General features: G+C 44.5%; 1 protein-coding gene across 2 annotated transcripts in view; it reads left to right on the top strand.

Annotated features, from left to right (window-relative positions):
• USP13 (ubiquitin specific peptidase 13) overlaps positions 1-8843 on the top strand; it is a 748772-nt gene extending 739929 nt beyond the window's left edge. Inside the window, exon 21 of one of the 2 annotated variants that reach the window (XM_069618675.1) lies at positions 7555-8843. In XM_069618675.1, the coding sequence (XP_069474776.1) occupies positions 7555-7648 (94 nt within the window). In that variant the 3' untranslated portion in view covers positions 7649-8843. The remainder of the gene's footprint in view (positions 1-7554) is intronic. The other variant, XM_069618676.1, reaches the window with a different exon arrangement.
• Positions 8844-15500: the final 6657 nt, after the last annotated feature.

Below are 15500 nucleotides of genomic sequence, written 5' to 3'. Positions count from 1 at the left end.
GGACATCCCGTCAGGGGGCCCCTTGCCTTGATCAGAGAAGGTTTGGAAGCCACCCCTCCACGTCCTGCCAAGCATGTGGGGGAATATTTGTTAGGCCTCAGATGGAGGATGGCACAGATGATGGGCCAAGCGGCAGCAAACCTTAAGGCCAGCCAGGAATTGAATAAGTACTGGCATGACCTTAAAGCATCACACGTGAATTGACTCCAGGACAGGAGATCCTTGTGATGCACCCTACCAAGCCTCAAGCTTTGGCAGACAAATGGACTGGACCCCTCAGGATCATCTCCAAGAAGGGCAAAGTCAATTATCTGGTTGACATGGGAGTCCCTGGGGTAGCCCCTCAGATATTCAATGTCAACAGGCTCAAGCCTTTCCACAGGCGAGCAGGAGTCTCATGTCTCTTGCTAGCTTCAGAGCAAGAAGTGAATGAGAGTGAGCCTCTTCCTGATTTGCTACATAGCAACCCTCAGGATGGCTCAGTGGAGGGAGTGCATCTCTCTCCAGATCTGACAACAGAGCAGCAGAGGGCCTGCAGGGCTTTGCTCCAGCAGTATGCCCCTCTAGTCTCACTGACGCCAGGTCTCACCCCATGGTGTAGGCACGAAATGGACTCTGGTGACAGTGTGCCTGTCAAAAGCAGGTGCTACCGTATGTCAGACACGGTTAAGAACCACATCCAGGCTGAGGTCGCCAAGACGTTGGATCTGGGTGTTATTGAACCCTCAACCAGTCCAGTGGTCCTTGTCCCCAAGGCAAGTTCCCAGGCAGGTACCAAGGCTGCGTGGACTACCGAGGAGTCAATGCCTTCACCAAAACTGACGCGCACCCATTGCCCAGGGCTGATGAGCTTGTGGACACCATAGGTGCTGCCAAATTTGTGAGCACCTTTGACCTTACCTCTGGCTATTGGCAAATAGCTCTGACGGACCATGCCAAGGAAAAGACTTTGTTCTCAACACCTGATGGGCTCTACCAGTTTAGAGTTAATTGTCGACACATCAATGGGGACTGAGGAGTGGCGCTGGTGGGCGGAGTCACGCCCCTGCGCTCCTCTAAATTTAAAGGGAATGTTTTTTTCTGGTGAAAAATGTTCCGTCTCCCGTCCCATACAGTATGGAGGAAAGGGGACTGTGGAATAAGAGTATGTTAGTCAGTACATTGACCTATTCATTTTTCTATCATGGTAGGTGTTACTATGATCTAGTTGTTTATCCAACTCGGGGAGAGGAAAGGCCGAGTTTGCCTTGCTGTGATTCAGTACTGTGATCTGACATGTGAGCACAAATATTTACAACATGTGGTAAATACAATGAGCTATCTTCCTGAAACCATCATGCCACTCAAAATTACCAATATGCATTTCAACTTCAGATATTAGAGCTTATCACCACATTCCCCAGAGCAAGGTGAAAACATTACACAAGTTTTGCTATAGTGAACACAAAAACTGAATGCAAACAAGTGAACACGAATGGCATGTTGTTAATCAGTGTACTAGACTATATCATTAAGATTAATTTAAAATACATGTGCCCTGACTTCTCTGAATCGGGCAGCCTGGTGGGGGTACAGGGCAGGTGACACTTTTGCCCACCTCTTGGATTGCAGAAATCCGGGGGAAGGAGATGAATGGTATTGCATACCCTCCATTTAGGAATTCGAGGTTGTTTATGTCCCTGAATGCCCCGATGCCTACGCCCTTGCCATCTAAATAACCTCCATTCTCTTCTAACCTAAATGTTTCTACCTGCCGTAGATTCCCAGATCTTTGTAATCTGATGCGTATTGGACCGCTTTCACTGGTTACATTGGTTACTTCCCACTCAGTGATATATCACCAATCTGAAACCCATCAACATCTCGACACCCACCAATAACGGGCAGCATTGTCCAACCCACTTTTGAGCCTTGCTGGTACCACAGTACCATCCATAAGTGTTTAACTTCACCACCTTCTACTTTTTGTGTGTTGTGATGAATCCAGCGATATCATTCTCTTGCCATATGGCCCAGAAAGGGCAGCCGCTACCTGATCCCGACCCTTTCTGTGGCTGCCCGAGGAAGGATCATATTGAAGGGAGAAGACTCTAATAAGAGGCAGAGTGATTGTCTGCAAGAAACGCGACACCCACCTTTCCATTCTGGGTATAAACCTCACCCCCAGGTTTAGACTGTTATGATTTATTATGATACTGAGACGAGAAAGAAGACTGGAGTGTTGAGAATTACTAAAACCAGTCAGCGTAGTTCTAATAGTTGGCGGGAGCTACATAGTAGTGGGATGGTTAAATACCTGTCAGCTGTGCGAATTGGGAGAACCACAGGGAGAGAGACACCACTGAGAGAACCTTGCTGCACGCAAAGCCGTTTGGAAGCTGGAAAGCAAGCAGAGTGCTGCCTGATGCTGGAAGGCTGCTGGAAATGCTGTCTGGACGAGGCTGGGAAACCAAAGTCTGCCGTAAGGAGATTGAGGGCAGCATAAGGCTGACAGGAGACGCAGGAGACCAGGCGAGAAATGGAGAAGGGGCGGAACGCTGCACTGAGCCGCCTGCAAGCCACAGCAACCGCAGACAACACGAATGCTGGAGCAGCCAAACAAAACGGTGAGTCCAAAGGGAAGGAGCAGGACACCAGGATGCTTCAGGCCGAATGCTGCACACAATGGGGAAGATTAAGGACTCTGCTAAAGCAGGCGGAAAGACCTGTGACAAGGAATGAAAGTAACGAGGGAGAAGGTGGATGGTTGATGACCAAATTAATAAGAAAGGCATGGACAAGGCTGTTGCTTAGTAAATTGTGCAAGTCCGAACCCCATCTACGTTGTAAAGAACAACAGTCTGAAAAGTCCTAGCAGGAGAGCAAACTATGCCAAAAACTGAATGTGCAAGTATTGTAAAGTCTTGGCAGGAGAGTAAACCAGGCCAAAACGGAATGTGCAAATATTGTGAAGTCCTGGCTGGAGAACAAACCAGGCCAAAGTGAATGCGAGTCTGGAGACCCGCATTTTAGGAGTGTAAAAACTAGGGGAAAGGAACCATATCCCCTGAGTGGAAAAGTTATAAAAGACTTGTGAATTGTAAAAGAACTGTGTATTAAGTCAATTAGTGAGGAAGAACCCTTACGTGTGTGATGCTATGGAAAGGGAATCTTACTCCTTTCATTGGAAAGTTGTATTTTGCCAATTAAAATAACTGTGGTGGAGAGCTGAAGAGAAGCTGAAAAATCGAGGGAATGGAAGAGCTTCCCCCATCGTTCTGAGAGTTGTGAAATCTTGGGGAACTGTAATAATGTAATCCTCAATTTCCTTTCTTCTCCTGCTATCCCTTTTCTTCCTTCTTCGGCTTCCTTGCCTCCCCCTCTGCCTCCTCCTTGGCTACCTTGCCCTCTCCCCCTTCCTCTTCTGCCCCCCTCGGGCTCCTTCTACACCTCCGCAGGACGTACCTCTGATTTGTACCCATCCCCGGAAGTCTTTCAAGGTTGGCAACCTTCTCCATATTGCCACTCTCAACTCTCGTTCAGTTGTCAAACACTCCTGACATCTGCCGCCTCCTCGAAGAACTTGATCTCGATGTCCACGGTCTCACCAAAACATGGTTCACAGCCAGCTCTGTCACAAGCTTTGACATGCTCCTCCCTGATGGCTACAAGTTACTCTCTGCACCCAGATCCAAATGTTGCAGTCTCTCTCTCTCCTGGCCACTCTTACTGTGGCTACTATCTATCGGCCACCTGGTGAGATCACCTCCTTCCTCTCTGCGTGGGCGGACCTCTCCTCCTCCTCCCTCCTGGCCTCGACCACGCAACTCCTCCTTCTTGGAGACTTTAACATCCACCTGGATGCTTCCTATCCCTTCTCTGGACTCTTTCGCGTCTCTCTCTCTCTCTCGCTGTCTCTTGCTCTCTCTCTCTTTCTATCCTCCCCTCTGGCCAGACTCACACGCTGGATGTTCTGATCTCCTCAGACCTCCCCCTCTGTACCCACCTCACCACTCCTCTCTCCTAGACTGATAACTTCCTTCTTTCCTCCCATCTCCCCCTCCCTACCCCTCAGGACAAGCCAACTCCAGCACTGTCACCTACCTTCTCGGTCATCCGACCCATGAAGCGTTTGTCAGTTGAGGCTTTTGCCACCATTTTCTCTCCCGCTCCTCCTACTCTGGCTGACTCACATCCTGACCCAGCCCTTTCCATGCTCCATTCTTCTATCTCTGATACTATTGATGTTCCTGCCCCTATCATGAGGATCCTCTTGAAGCCCAAAGCCAAGTGCAACTCCTGGTATGACTCTGACCTCGTCACCCTTAAACGCAAGTGCAGGGTGGCTGAGAGGAAATGGCTAGCTTCTTTTGCGCATCCACTGACAAACTGGCCTGTTGCCTGCTCCAAGGCAATACCGGCTCTCTGTCCGCACTAACAAGAGAGCCCACATCCACTACTCAGCCGATCTCTTTAAAATCTGCAAGGAGCTGGCCTATCCTGTTGCAGTCTCTACCTCTCCTGTCCCATCCCAGGCCCTCTGCACAACCCTGGCTTCTCATTTCATCTCTAAAACCCAGGACATCCTGTCCACCCTCTCGTCCGCTCCTCCTCCTCCCTCTACTCTCTCCTCTACCTCTGGCTCCCCTGTGGCCATCTCTACTCCCACTTTCTCTTCCTTCCCCTGTTCTTCCCAGACAAGGTTTCTAGACCAGTCCGATCGATCAAGCTCTTGTCAAAACAGGTTCTTCCCTGTTCTTCTAAAACCATCAGGGACCACATTGACACCCTTGCTCCTGCCCTGGCTGACTTCTGCAACCACTCCTTTGCCACTGGAGCCTTCCCTCCTCCCCCCCCGAAGCACTCTCTTGTACACCCTCTTCTCAAGAAAACCTTAGCCTACCACTCCTGCCCGGCTAACTATCTCTCAATATCTATCACTCCTTCCTGGGCAAACTCCCGGAAAAGCTGGCCTTCTCCCAGCTTAATCTTCACACTGAATCTGGAATCTATTGGTTGTCTCCATGACCATCATTCTGGCTTCAGAGCAGCCAGAAGCACGGAAACTGCTCTTCTGAACATCCGTGAAGACCTGCTCTCTAACCTTGATTCTAATCTCCCCTCTGTCCTCATCTTATTCAATCTCTCTTCTGCCTTTGACACAGTCAACCATGCCATCCTGCTCAATCGTCTCCGTGATAACCTGGGTATCACTGATCAGACCCTGGCCTGACTGACCTCGTTCCTCTCTGATCGACCCTCCCAGGTCCAACCTGGGTCCTTCCTTTCCTCTAACTCACTCTCTACCTGTGTTGATCCCCAGGGGCCTAACCTCTCTCCCTAGCTGTTCGACCAATACCTGCCACCTCTCGCCCACCACATTGCTGCTCTCTGCTCCAAATTTCAGTGCTATGCGGATGACGATCAACTCGTTTTCAGGCTCCCCTCTACCACCTCTTCTCCTTTTCTCATCTCTGACTGTCTGTCTATCGAGGAGTGGTGTGCCGCCAACTATCTCTGCGTTAACTCCAGTACGACTGAGTTTCTCCTCATCAGCTGACTTGCACCCTCCTTTCCTGTCACTCTGTGGCAGGCCTCCCTTGGCCTCATTCCTGCTCCCACCTCTGAGGCTAAGAACCTCGGGGTCTTCTTTGTCTCCACACGCTCCTTTTCTCCTCACATCTCTGTCTCTAAGAAGTCCAAATACCAACTCCACCTCCTGAGAGGTATTCTTCTTTTCCTCTCCTTCCCCCAGTAGCTCACTGTCTCTGGAGCTCTGGTTCTCTCTAGGGTGGATTACTGCAACAGCCCCTTTCTAAATCTGCCTGCTTCTACTCTCCGCCCTCTGCAACTCATCCAGAACAGGACTGCCAGACTTGTCCTTAGCCTCAAGCCCAGGGATCGTATCTCTCCAGTGCTGAAATCTCTGCATTGGTTCCCAGTGGCTGCAAGGATTAGGTTTAAGACCTTCTGCATTGGAGTAATCTGAAAAGAATGAATATGTAATTATGAAAAGTAACAACCCATACATGTACAACGTCCATGTGATTTCATTTTAACCACTAGGCAATAATACCAGGAGCTATTTGAGTGAGGAAACAATATAATTCAATATATTACTTTACTTTCTTAGATACAACTGAACAGACGCTCAAAGATTTAGGGATAAATATCCAGCTGTTCATGTTTGCTTCATGAGGATTAAAATATTTAAATTGGTAAGGCAGTCACTATTGTCTCTGATACAATATCTATTTTATTGAAACTATTATTGTAAAACTAATTTCTGCTCTTTTGTGGCACCCTTTGTTTTTTTCCTCGCTCCTTCCTATGGATATAAATATGGGCAGTGATTGATATTTCACAATTACATATTGATGACATATGTAAAAATGTATGTATGTGACATGCTTATTGGATTCTAGAGCACCATATTTGATGATAATTAGGAGTCTTTCGCCTTCAGAAATCCTGTACTTTGGTGAAACATTTGCACGTGCCCCAATAGGTATATGTTGGCACTTTGGGATAATGACATATGGTACAATGGTATATTTTGATGAAAACAACTTCACATACTCATTGGTGGTGTGAATATCATGTGCAACCCAAAACAAAATCGAGGATGTTTTCCCAACTGGCTGATTTGATTCTTTCACTTTACCAAAAAAAGATCCAGTCATATAGTCTAATTGTTTACATTACAATTGTTTTTTATGTAAATATGATACTGTTATGATGCACTTTATGAATGTTATTCTGAATAAATCTAGTTGTGGTAATCCAGTTTTCTGACAATCCTGAAATCGCTTTCCTGAGATTAAAATAGAAATGTGTGTTGCTTGAATATATCATTGACTCTTTTGAAAATGCCAAGATGGAATCTGACAACAGGTGTTAGTAATTTTTTTTTGTTAATGGACAAAAGTAAAAGTCTGGTGAGGCGCCATAATTTACATGCATTCAGAGATGCATTTTTTCAGATCGAAAACAGAGTAAGCCTGTTCTTGATTAAGTACCCTTAAAATCTGAGTCTGAACAACAAAATGTAAATTAGATATGAATTCTAAAATGGCCAAACAGAGGCACAATGGTGGACATGTAGTGAAACTGATAAAATACCTGATTTCTAATCCCATCCTAGGCACTTGGCTGAAAATTGATGCTGTTCTCTGCAAAATATTTCTCTCTGTGCTAAAACATAGTTAATATTGGCATTGTAAATATATAAAGACCATATGTAGTGTAGTGTACCTGTCCCCAAGAATCATACCCTACATTCCTCACTTACTCTCCAAATCATAGTTTCTGCAATCTGGCTTCATCAAGAGCCCACACACCTCATTGTGCCTTTGTATTTGTACAGCACTTTATATCTGAGGTGCTTATGCTGCAATTTTACATTATCTGTAGAGTTCTGTGCTGGTCTTTGGAGCATGAAGTATAACCTGCCTAAATTAAAAATGATTCCAAATTATCCAAATCTAAAAAGGCATAAATGCATTTATGTTCAGGTCTTTGTAACGCAGGCCTATGTCATGAATTTGTTCGTAATGTGTGATTTTCTTTTTTCAGATGGGTGTTATTTAATGACCACAAAGTCTGTGCTTCGGAACGACCTCCCAAAGACCTGGGCTACATGTACTTCTACCGCCGGATGCCATTGTAGGCTTCCATTATACCATTGGGCCTTTAGAAACCATATGCCTTTTTAATCAGCCAAGAAATCAAATCAAAAAAGTTGGACTACTGAAACTCAGATTAATATATAGGGTATTTATAGTTTATTTAAAAAAACAGCACACTCACTTGTATGATACCTTCTTAAGTGTGAGAGGGGAAGTTTATAAGTTGTTCTTGTGTCCATTGTTTTCTTTTTTTATATGATAAAATGTACTTTGAAATAACTGGGCAATTCTGATTTTGCGATCACCGTTTTTGGTGATTAGATAATGGCAATGCTCTTTTTACCCTTGCCCAAAGCCACTTCCTGTAGGCCTACCGTGTCATCTCATTTTTATTAATTAGAGTTGTTTACATTTTCAAACTGGACATGTCATTGTTTGCTCTCTTCTGGAGGTAAGCACATCAGCTGGACTTGGACAACACTGAGCAGGTGGAGCACGGAGCATCTGCGGGACCCTCGGCCAATGACGGCAATGCTAGTTGCAGTCAATCTCGAGGACAGCCTTTGCCAGTGAAAATGCTTTGTCCTTGAATTTGGCAATGTTCTTTATAATGGCACAGTACACGCGGTTTGTGAGGTCGAGCCCTCCAGGTGATTTTGATTGCTAAATTAATTGGTAGTGGTCCAGAATGTGTCTTTAAACTCAAGAAAAATAATCAATTTGAAATCTTGGTAGATCTCCTTCACAGCATGCACTCTGTTGTATGTTATATGAGCCAATTGCTGCATTTTATCATACATTTCACAGGACACACATGCTTAATATAGCATTACTCTGTATGAAAATGCAGTGGAGTTCCAGCTTCATAGGTCCCCTACCCTGAAAATCAACAAACAAATGATCCTTGATTTTAGTAAAATATGGTGCCTTCCACTACTGGCAATTTTAGCTGTATTTGGGAAGATCACAACCACCTTTCTACAAATTGTACGATGAAAGCATGTTCTTGCCCCTGCTTTGCCTACATCTTAAAGATCTTTCCAAATGTGAATTTAGTGGATATTGCAATTTCTGACATCCCAGCTGGCATCTGCATGCCTGAGACATGGACGAAATTCATCAGATCCTGCCTCTTACTACTCTTGACCCAGTGCTTTGGCTACAATAAGACCCACACATCCACCTTTGGGTACTGCTTGATGAACCCTTTGCATGAAATAAAGGTAGGAGAATGTTTGCCATTCCTTTAGTCAATCTAATTTCTAGATGCTTGAAAGAAAATTGACTTGCCATTGTTAAAGTACAGGTGGGCTATTTATGGAAAATTCCTGTATGAAATCATCACTTCTTAATGAAAAGTAAGGACCAGCATGTTTCGCACACAGTACTTGTTAGCTAATGGGAGCAGAGCATTTCTTGCCCTCGATCCTTGGATCTTCAGCTGTCCTAGCATTGAGTTACCATGTTCTTTGGCAGTACATTTTGAAAGGGGGAACTCTGTTTACCCTCCCAATTTGCATTTTCTTTGCTGCACGCCATTTTGATCAACACAAGTATTATTTACAATAATGTATCCCCAATTCGCAGATATTATTCTAGGAACATTTGTATAAATGAAGGGAAATGCCACCTCATCTCAACATTGCTATTGAAGGTACATTGGTGCTAACATGTTTTTTAGATCCGCTTGTGTCCATCCTTAACTAAATCAAAGTTTTTGCCTAGGAGTTAATCATGCAATTGAAGTTGCCATAGCTCTTGCATCCTGTATTGGAGGTGATCACCTCTCACTTTTTCGAGTACATATCAGTTTGTTTCTTGTAGTCACGTTTGATTGACCGATGCATCAAACAATCCAATCAATTTTGATACAGTATGTTTAGATATGTTCACTTTAGGGTAACAAACAATTTATTTGCCAAGCTTTCGATTGGTGATGATCAACGAAAATTTGTTATTTATATTATGAACATGATTTTAACATAATCTGAGTTTTCCTTCACACAATACTGTAAATCGCATTATTCACCAATATCACTGAATGCTATCGTCTTATGAGAAAAGGCAACAATGAGGGCCTGATAACTGTTCTATGTCACATCTGCCACTAAGAAATCATGTAATGCCATCAGGTTGAACAAGGTTTAGTTGGAAGGTAAACGTGGACCATTTTTTTCCTTTCCACCGTAACTTAGCATATCACCGGTCCAGATGCCTTCCAGAATCTTTGCTGCTCTCTTTTGAGTCAACGTTTTGGTAAAAAGAACCTGTACTGAGCCATGTTAGGGCACAACCTCCCCAAACACTACGGAGTCTCCAAAAAAGCATGCCTTTGTTGATATGGCAGTACTTCCTTAGTCACATAGGTGCTGGTATGATCTGGGCTGTCAGGCATGTGTTTGCAAAGCTATACAAAGGTTGCTTTCCCCACATATTGTAGTCCAGTGTTAGAGGACGCCCTCCCCCACAGTTCTCCTACCCATGAATGTAGCTCTCATCATTGATGAGGTGTCATCATCAATATTGATTTAGGTCAAGAGTCTCTTTAAAATGAGGATGTGTTTCAGAAGCAGGACACAAGCCACTGCAGCCCCTTCTGTGCAGAAGGATTGCACTGTGCCAGGTGCCTGCAACCACTGTAGATGTTTTGGGCTTTTACTCCCATGAGCCCTCACCATTGATTCTGCTGGCTAGGGTTGATGATAGTTATAGTCCACAAAATCTACACAAAATCTACAGAGCCAGAGGTTGCAGACACCTGTACTGTACAATAGAGCGGTAGCTTGACAGTAAAGCCTTTGTATGTCTCCAGGTAGCGGGAATGTCATTGGCCCTTAATAACGCTTTTCTGGTGGGGCTCCAGTCATTTTGTTATTCCTCTCGAAATGCCAATAATGTTGACCGACACTTCTCAGTGCACACTTAGAGGATGGCTGTATTGCTGTACTATCAGTGCAGTCTTTGGGGCGGGTGGAGGGGTGCCTTTGGAAATGACTCTTCATTAAGTGCTGGAATGATCGCAAGAAATACACATCCACATGTTAGGATGCATTGACGCCAATGGAAACTAAAGAACCTAATGAGATCAGGAAAAACACAGGTTTTGTTTTTTAGGTTGGGATTTGGCCGTGTAGCAATGTATGTTTTAGAAAACAATTGTATGGATTTTCTTGTAAGGAATCACATGTCGAAGTCCCAGTTTACATGCTACATGCTTTGTTCTCCTTAGAAGTTTGATATTTTTATAAAGTAAAAAAAGGTTGGGCCATTAAAAATTTCTTTTGATTGTATCTCTTGCCACGCATGCGTAAGTTGCAAGGAGCTGCTACTACATTTGGTCATGTTTGTTTCCATTGCTCGAATCTGTGAATATATGGCATTTCTTGTTGGTTGTGAGTCAGTTGCACACAACATGTATGCTAATCCATGGACCTGTGACCTTGCAGCGTAGAGGCACCTTTGAGTCAACAGCAGATCTAATGTAGTCTATGGCTTCACTCTTACTCTGCCACTTGATTTTCCTCTGCATCTTTCATAGGCAATTAATTCTATTAATACCTTAGACTTTACCCCTTCTGGACAGCAGAAGATCCGCACTATCACTGTCCTCGCCAGGATAAAATGTTGCTACCGTCCTTTCAAAAGTCTACTGCTCACTGAGCAACACCTGGATTTTGCTCCAATAGTCCTTTTTAAAGCAAACTACTCCAACACAATGCAATTTTAAACAAAACCTACATTGACTTAAGATATGATGTAGCTTTGACTCTTGAAAAAATGTATCTTTCAGAAGGGCTTCGGGAGTTAAACATCCATCTCCCTCTTAAATATTTGGCCAACGTTTGTGGTAAGATTTGAGTTAAAATCTTTGATACATGCTGCAAAACCAGTTTCTAGAAATAATATGGGGGAGATTTAATTCTACTGCAAAAGACAAGGTCCTTTCCCCTTCATGGTTGAATCGAACAAAGCCAGGTGCCTTGTCTAATGCAAACATTGTGTATTTAACAGTTGATGAAGCAGATGGCAATATGAGAACCTAAGGCCACCATTGCACACGCATGTATGTGCAATGAGAATGATTCCTCTTCTTTCTGTTTCATGAGAAGGCAATATTTAGTTCTTCATTTGAAAAACATACAAATTCGAATGGACCAATTCCTGCAGTCTGCAAAACTCCTATCTATAATAACCTTTTAAAATGTTTTTAGAAGACATGATATGAAGTACGTCATGCTGTAAAAGCTGTCTTCCAGTGTTGTTGCCTCTATCCTCCACAGGCTTCCCTTGGTTGTTGTTGCTATTTCTGTCTGGCAAGCCTATTTTAAGTAGTAAGTAGCCTAACAAGCAGACTACAGTTTAGCTATCTTTCTTTGCCTTCTGACCTCATTGTTTGTTTGTAGAAAGACAAGTTAACAGTGGGGCTGGCATTGTCTCCAGTAATTTGATTGGTTTGAATTATCGATCAGGAAATGTGGGTATCTGTAGCTTAGGTTGCATAGAGAGGTATTTGGCCAACATCCTCTGGTTTGTTTACGGTATCCCGCCACAATTTCTTGGGTGTTCTTGGGTCTGTAATTGGCGAGCTGCGCTCCTCATCCCACATGTGATAAAGGTGCCTATCAATGGCACACCCGAGCATTGGCTTAGTACTTGATGTGAAGGTCATCCATTAAAACCCAACTATAGATGGTCACGGTTGTCTGATACAGAACTTGATATGCATTTTGTTTGTGGCATTTTCCAGTCTGACTACCTCCCTGCCTACTACCGGATCTAATATATCATTAAGATGTTCATTGACCAGCTCTCCATGAGATCTCGAGTTGCTCTGCTCCGTATAAATTGCCGTTGGCTTGGTTATTTTGATTTACGGTGGGTAGGGGTCAGTCAGCCAACTTTCAATAGTGCTCTGACCGACACAATAATACATGCTTACTTTCATTGAATGTGTTGCATTTTATCCTATGAGGCACCAGTATGGCACCAGGACTAGCCTTTCATCTACTGAAACACTGTAAACTAAATGTTCAGTGGCTTCTGAAATCAAGAACCCTAAAGATGTCTTTTTACACCTCTCATTACTAATGCTAGTTGGGCCATTTATTCTTAAGAATGATAAAGCTATGCTTCTAAAGAGATGTGTGTGCCCCTTCTGCTTTCCCCATAAAAACCATTTCATCTATGCTTTTTAAGCGAGTGCTGAGTGTTTTTAGTATAGTGTCACATTATTGCTGATTGTGAGGCACAAACTGACGGACATAGGTTTTTACGATTTCTTTATTTAGTGATTAAAAGAAGGAGTTTAGGCAACTATGGCAGAGTAGTAAACAACTGAAACCCCCTTACAATGTGTATTGATTTGGCCTCTTCAGGCTGCAGCTGGTAGTTCACATCAGTACCCTTGTCTTTGTCTTCGGGTTGTGGGTTTGTATTTTTCTGGAGCATGGTTATGGGTACTCCCAGGTGAGGACCATCTGGGGTCTGTGGGATATGGCTTGGCAAATGTCTCTGTGTTTTAGCGGTTGCACTGTCACCTTAGGGGCCTGCTAGGGTGACTGGCTCCCTTCACTATTTCTTTGTCCTGAGGGTACACCCCTCTCCTTTGTAACTGTGGTAATCCCCTTACCTCTACTGTCTGCCAGTGACAAACCTGGCCTGCTGAAACCTGCCTGATCTTTCTGGTCAGCATGGACATCTGTGCTCCTCACTCACTCTTCTCTTGATGGTCCAGTCCTATCGCACCCTCTAGCCAATCAACCTGTCCTCTGCGAAAAGATATTGTCCTCCTCCTCTCCAAACACCTGTGCACTTCCAAACTCCTCACAACTCTCCGTTCCAGATGGTGTCAACTTTCTTCCCCTCGATATAACTTTTCAATTCAGCCTGCTTCTCTGAACATTTCCCCAGCTTCCAGAGCTCTCCCCTTGTAAGGGCATCCTTCGACCTAATCCCCTTGGCCAGCTCTTTCTTTTAACACTGGAGCTCTGCCTCTTGGTAGTCTCTCTGACTCCTGAACTGTCTCCCCTTGTAGATAGTTTACTTCACTTATTGCTGGTGAGTCTCGGTCTGTTGACCTCCTACCCCAGTCTTGCGGTATTCCTCTGTCTCACTTCAAAACAACTGTCTCGCTCTCTCTCCCACCTGGGAATGTGCTGCCTCCTTCTGCCACAACCAAGCCCCTCTCTGGTGATAGGAAACTCTCCCCTTCCCCCTCTGCTAAATAATTATCTCGCTGGTAGTAACAACTATACCTCTCCTCCAAACAATTCTCTGCTGATGGCAACAACTCTCCTCCTCTGCTAAACCCCCTCTTGGTTTCCTCTCAGTACTCATGTCTATCATTTGTAAGGGTGCGCGAGTAAGACTCTGACTCAGAGGGGTCCTAGTGTTTGCTATGCACTTTTATTCAAAGATGAAAAGGAAAAGAAAACCCTATCTCGCCCTAACTCTTAAGAGGGGTTTCCTGCTTCAACTGAAATAAGTGTCAGAATGTCCAAAGCAAAAGTCCCAATGTCCAGTGTTAAAATCCTAAATCTGTCCCTTACATACTAAGCTAACTGAATCAAAGGAAATGACTTCTTGGTCTAGAGGAATGACTCCTTCCTCTAGGCAAAAGGCCGTTTTTGTCTTGATAAGTCTTTCCCAATCTGGTTTTAGTCACTACTTGGCTGTTAGGGAAGTTTCCCACTTTCCTCAGCCTTCCTCAGGCTCACAAAGTAGTTCCTTGGGGTCCCAGACCCTAGATACCAGCTTTGGCTTCCTCTTGCCATACACTGCGCTGAAGAACAGCCTGTATGCACTTCCCAGGCTGTGGTGGGTCCCTGACCCTGGTGAGCAGACCAGATTCCCTCTCACGAGGTACTGTGATGAAGAAGAATGGCCTGGATGCACTTTCCAGGCTGTAGTGGATCATACAGACTTGGTTCACTAACCTGCCAAGTTCTGTATGGACTTTCTATTAACTTCCAATTCTTTTGACTTGTGTGCGAGTCCCAGACTCACAATTACGGCTTTAGTTTTCGTTTCTGTGGGCTTGTCTTTCTCTCCTGCCAAGCCTTAGTGCAAGTCCACTTACCTCTTTGCTTCTCTCCCTCTGTGTTCGGGTCCCAGAACCTCCTTTCCCAGTCTTCCGATTTGTGTGAACACCTCTTTGAGCCTTCAAAGTCTCCCCGGCTACCTGCGTACCTTGTGGTGTGGTTTGCGCACGTGTTGGCTCTCTTGAGGTTGGCATCTGCCTTTGCTGTCCTCTGCCTTAGCGTGGGGACCTTGTTGGGATGATCCCCACTTTATATCCTTTGGGTTTCACCGGTTTCTTTTACCCTCCCACCTGTCGGTCCCCAAGGCCAGGTCGGGGACTTGATCACAATAGCTTGGCTATCCCCAAGAGGCTTTACTGAGAATTTATTTTGTTTTGTGGTGGGGCTGGGCAGTTGTTAAATATTCCCCCCTAATAGTACACGTGCCATTCCTTACACCTATGCACCAGTTTGCAATAAATCAGTAATAAGTGACTATGCTGCCACATGACTGGTCAAATCTTAATTTATTTACCTCAACATTAGACCAAATGAAATATTTGTAAGGTGATGTCAACTGTAAGTTGTGCACCTAAATTGAGGGAGCCCTCACGCATTCTCTGTGCCACTTTAATAGCTTGAGAGTCTCATCAGTGATATTAACAACATGAGATGTTTTTCTCAGTGGTCATTCATCAGTGTCTGTGCACCAGTAAATGAAGTAGCCCTCAATTAAGTTTTGACACTGCCTTCATTTGTCAAAGATGTGAAGTAAGCCCCTGCCCGATACCCCACGTTTATATTACAGTAATGCAAGTTGTCTGCTCTTGGGCCTGTATGGTAAAATGGCAAAACTGGCTTCGGATGGGATTGG

This window comes from Ambystoma mexicanum, chromosome 10 (assembly GCF_040938575.1).
Source record: "Ambystoma mexicanum isolate Mex_15411 chromosome 10, UKY_AmexF1_1, whole genome shotgun sequence".
NCBI classification, from domain to species: Eukaryota; Metazoa; Chordata; class Amphibia; order Caudata; family Ambystomatidae; genus Ambystoma; species Ambystoma mexicanum.
This window is presented reverse-complemented; position numbering and strand designations above follow the sequence as displayed.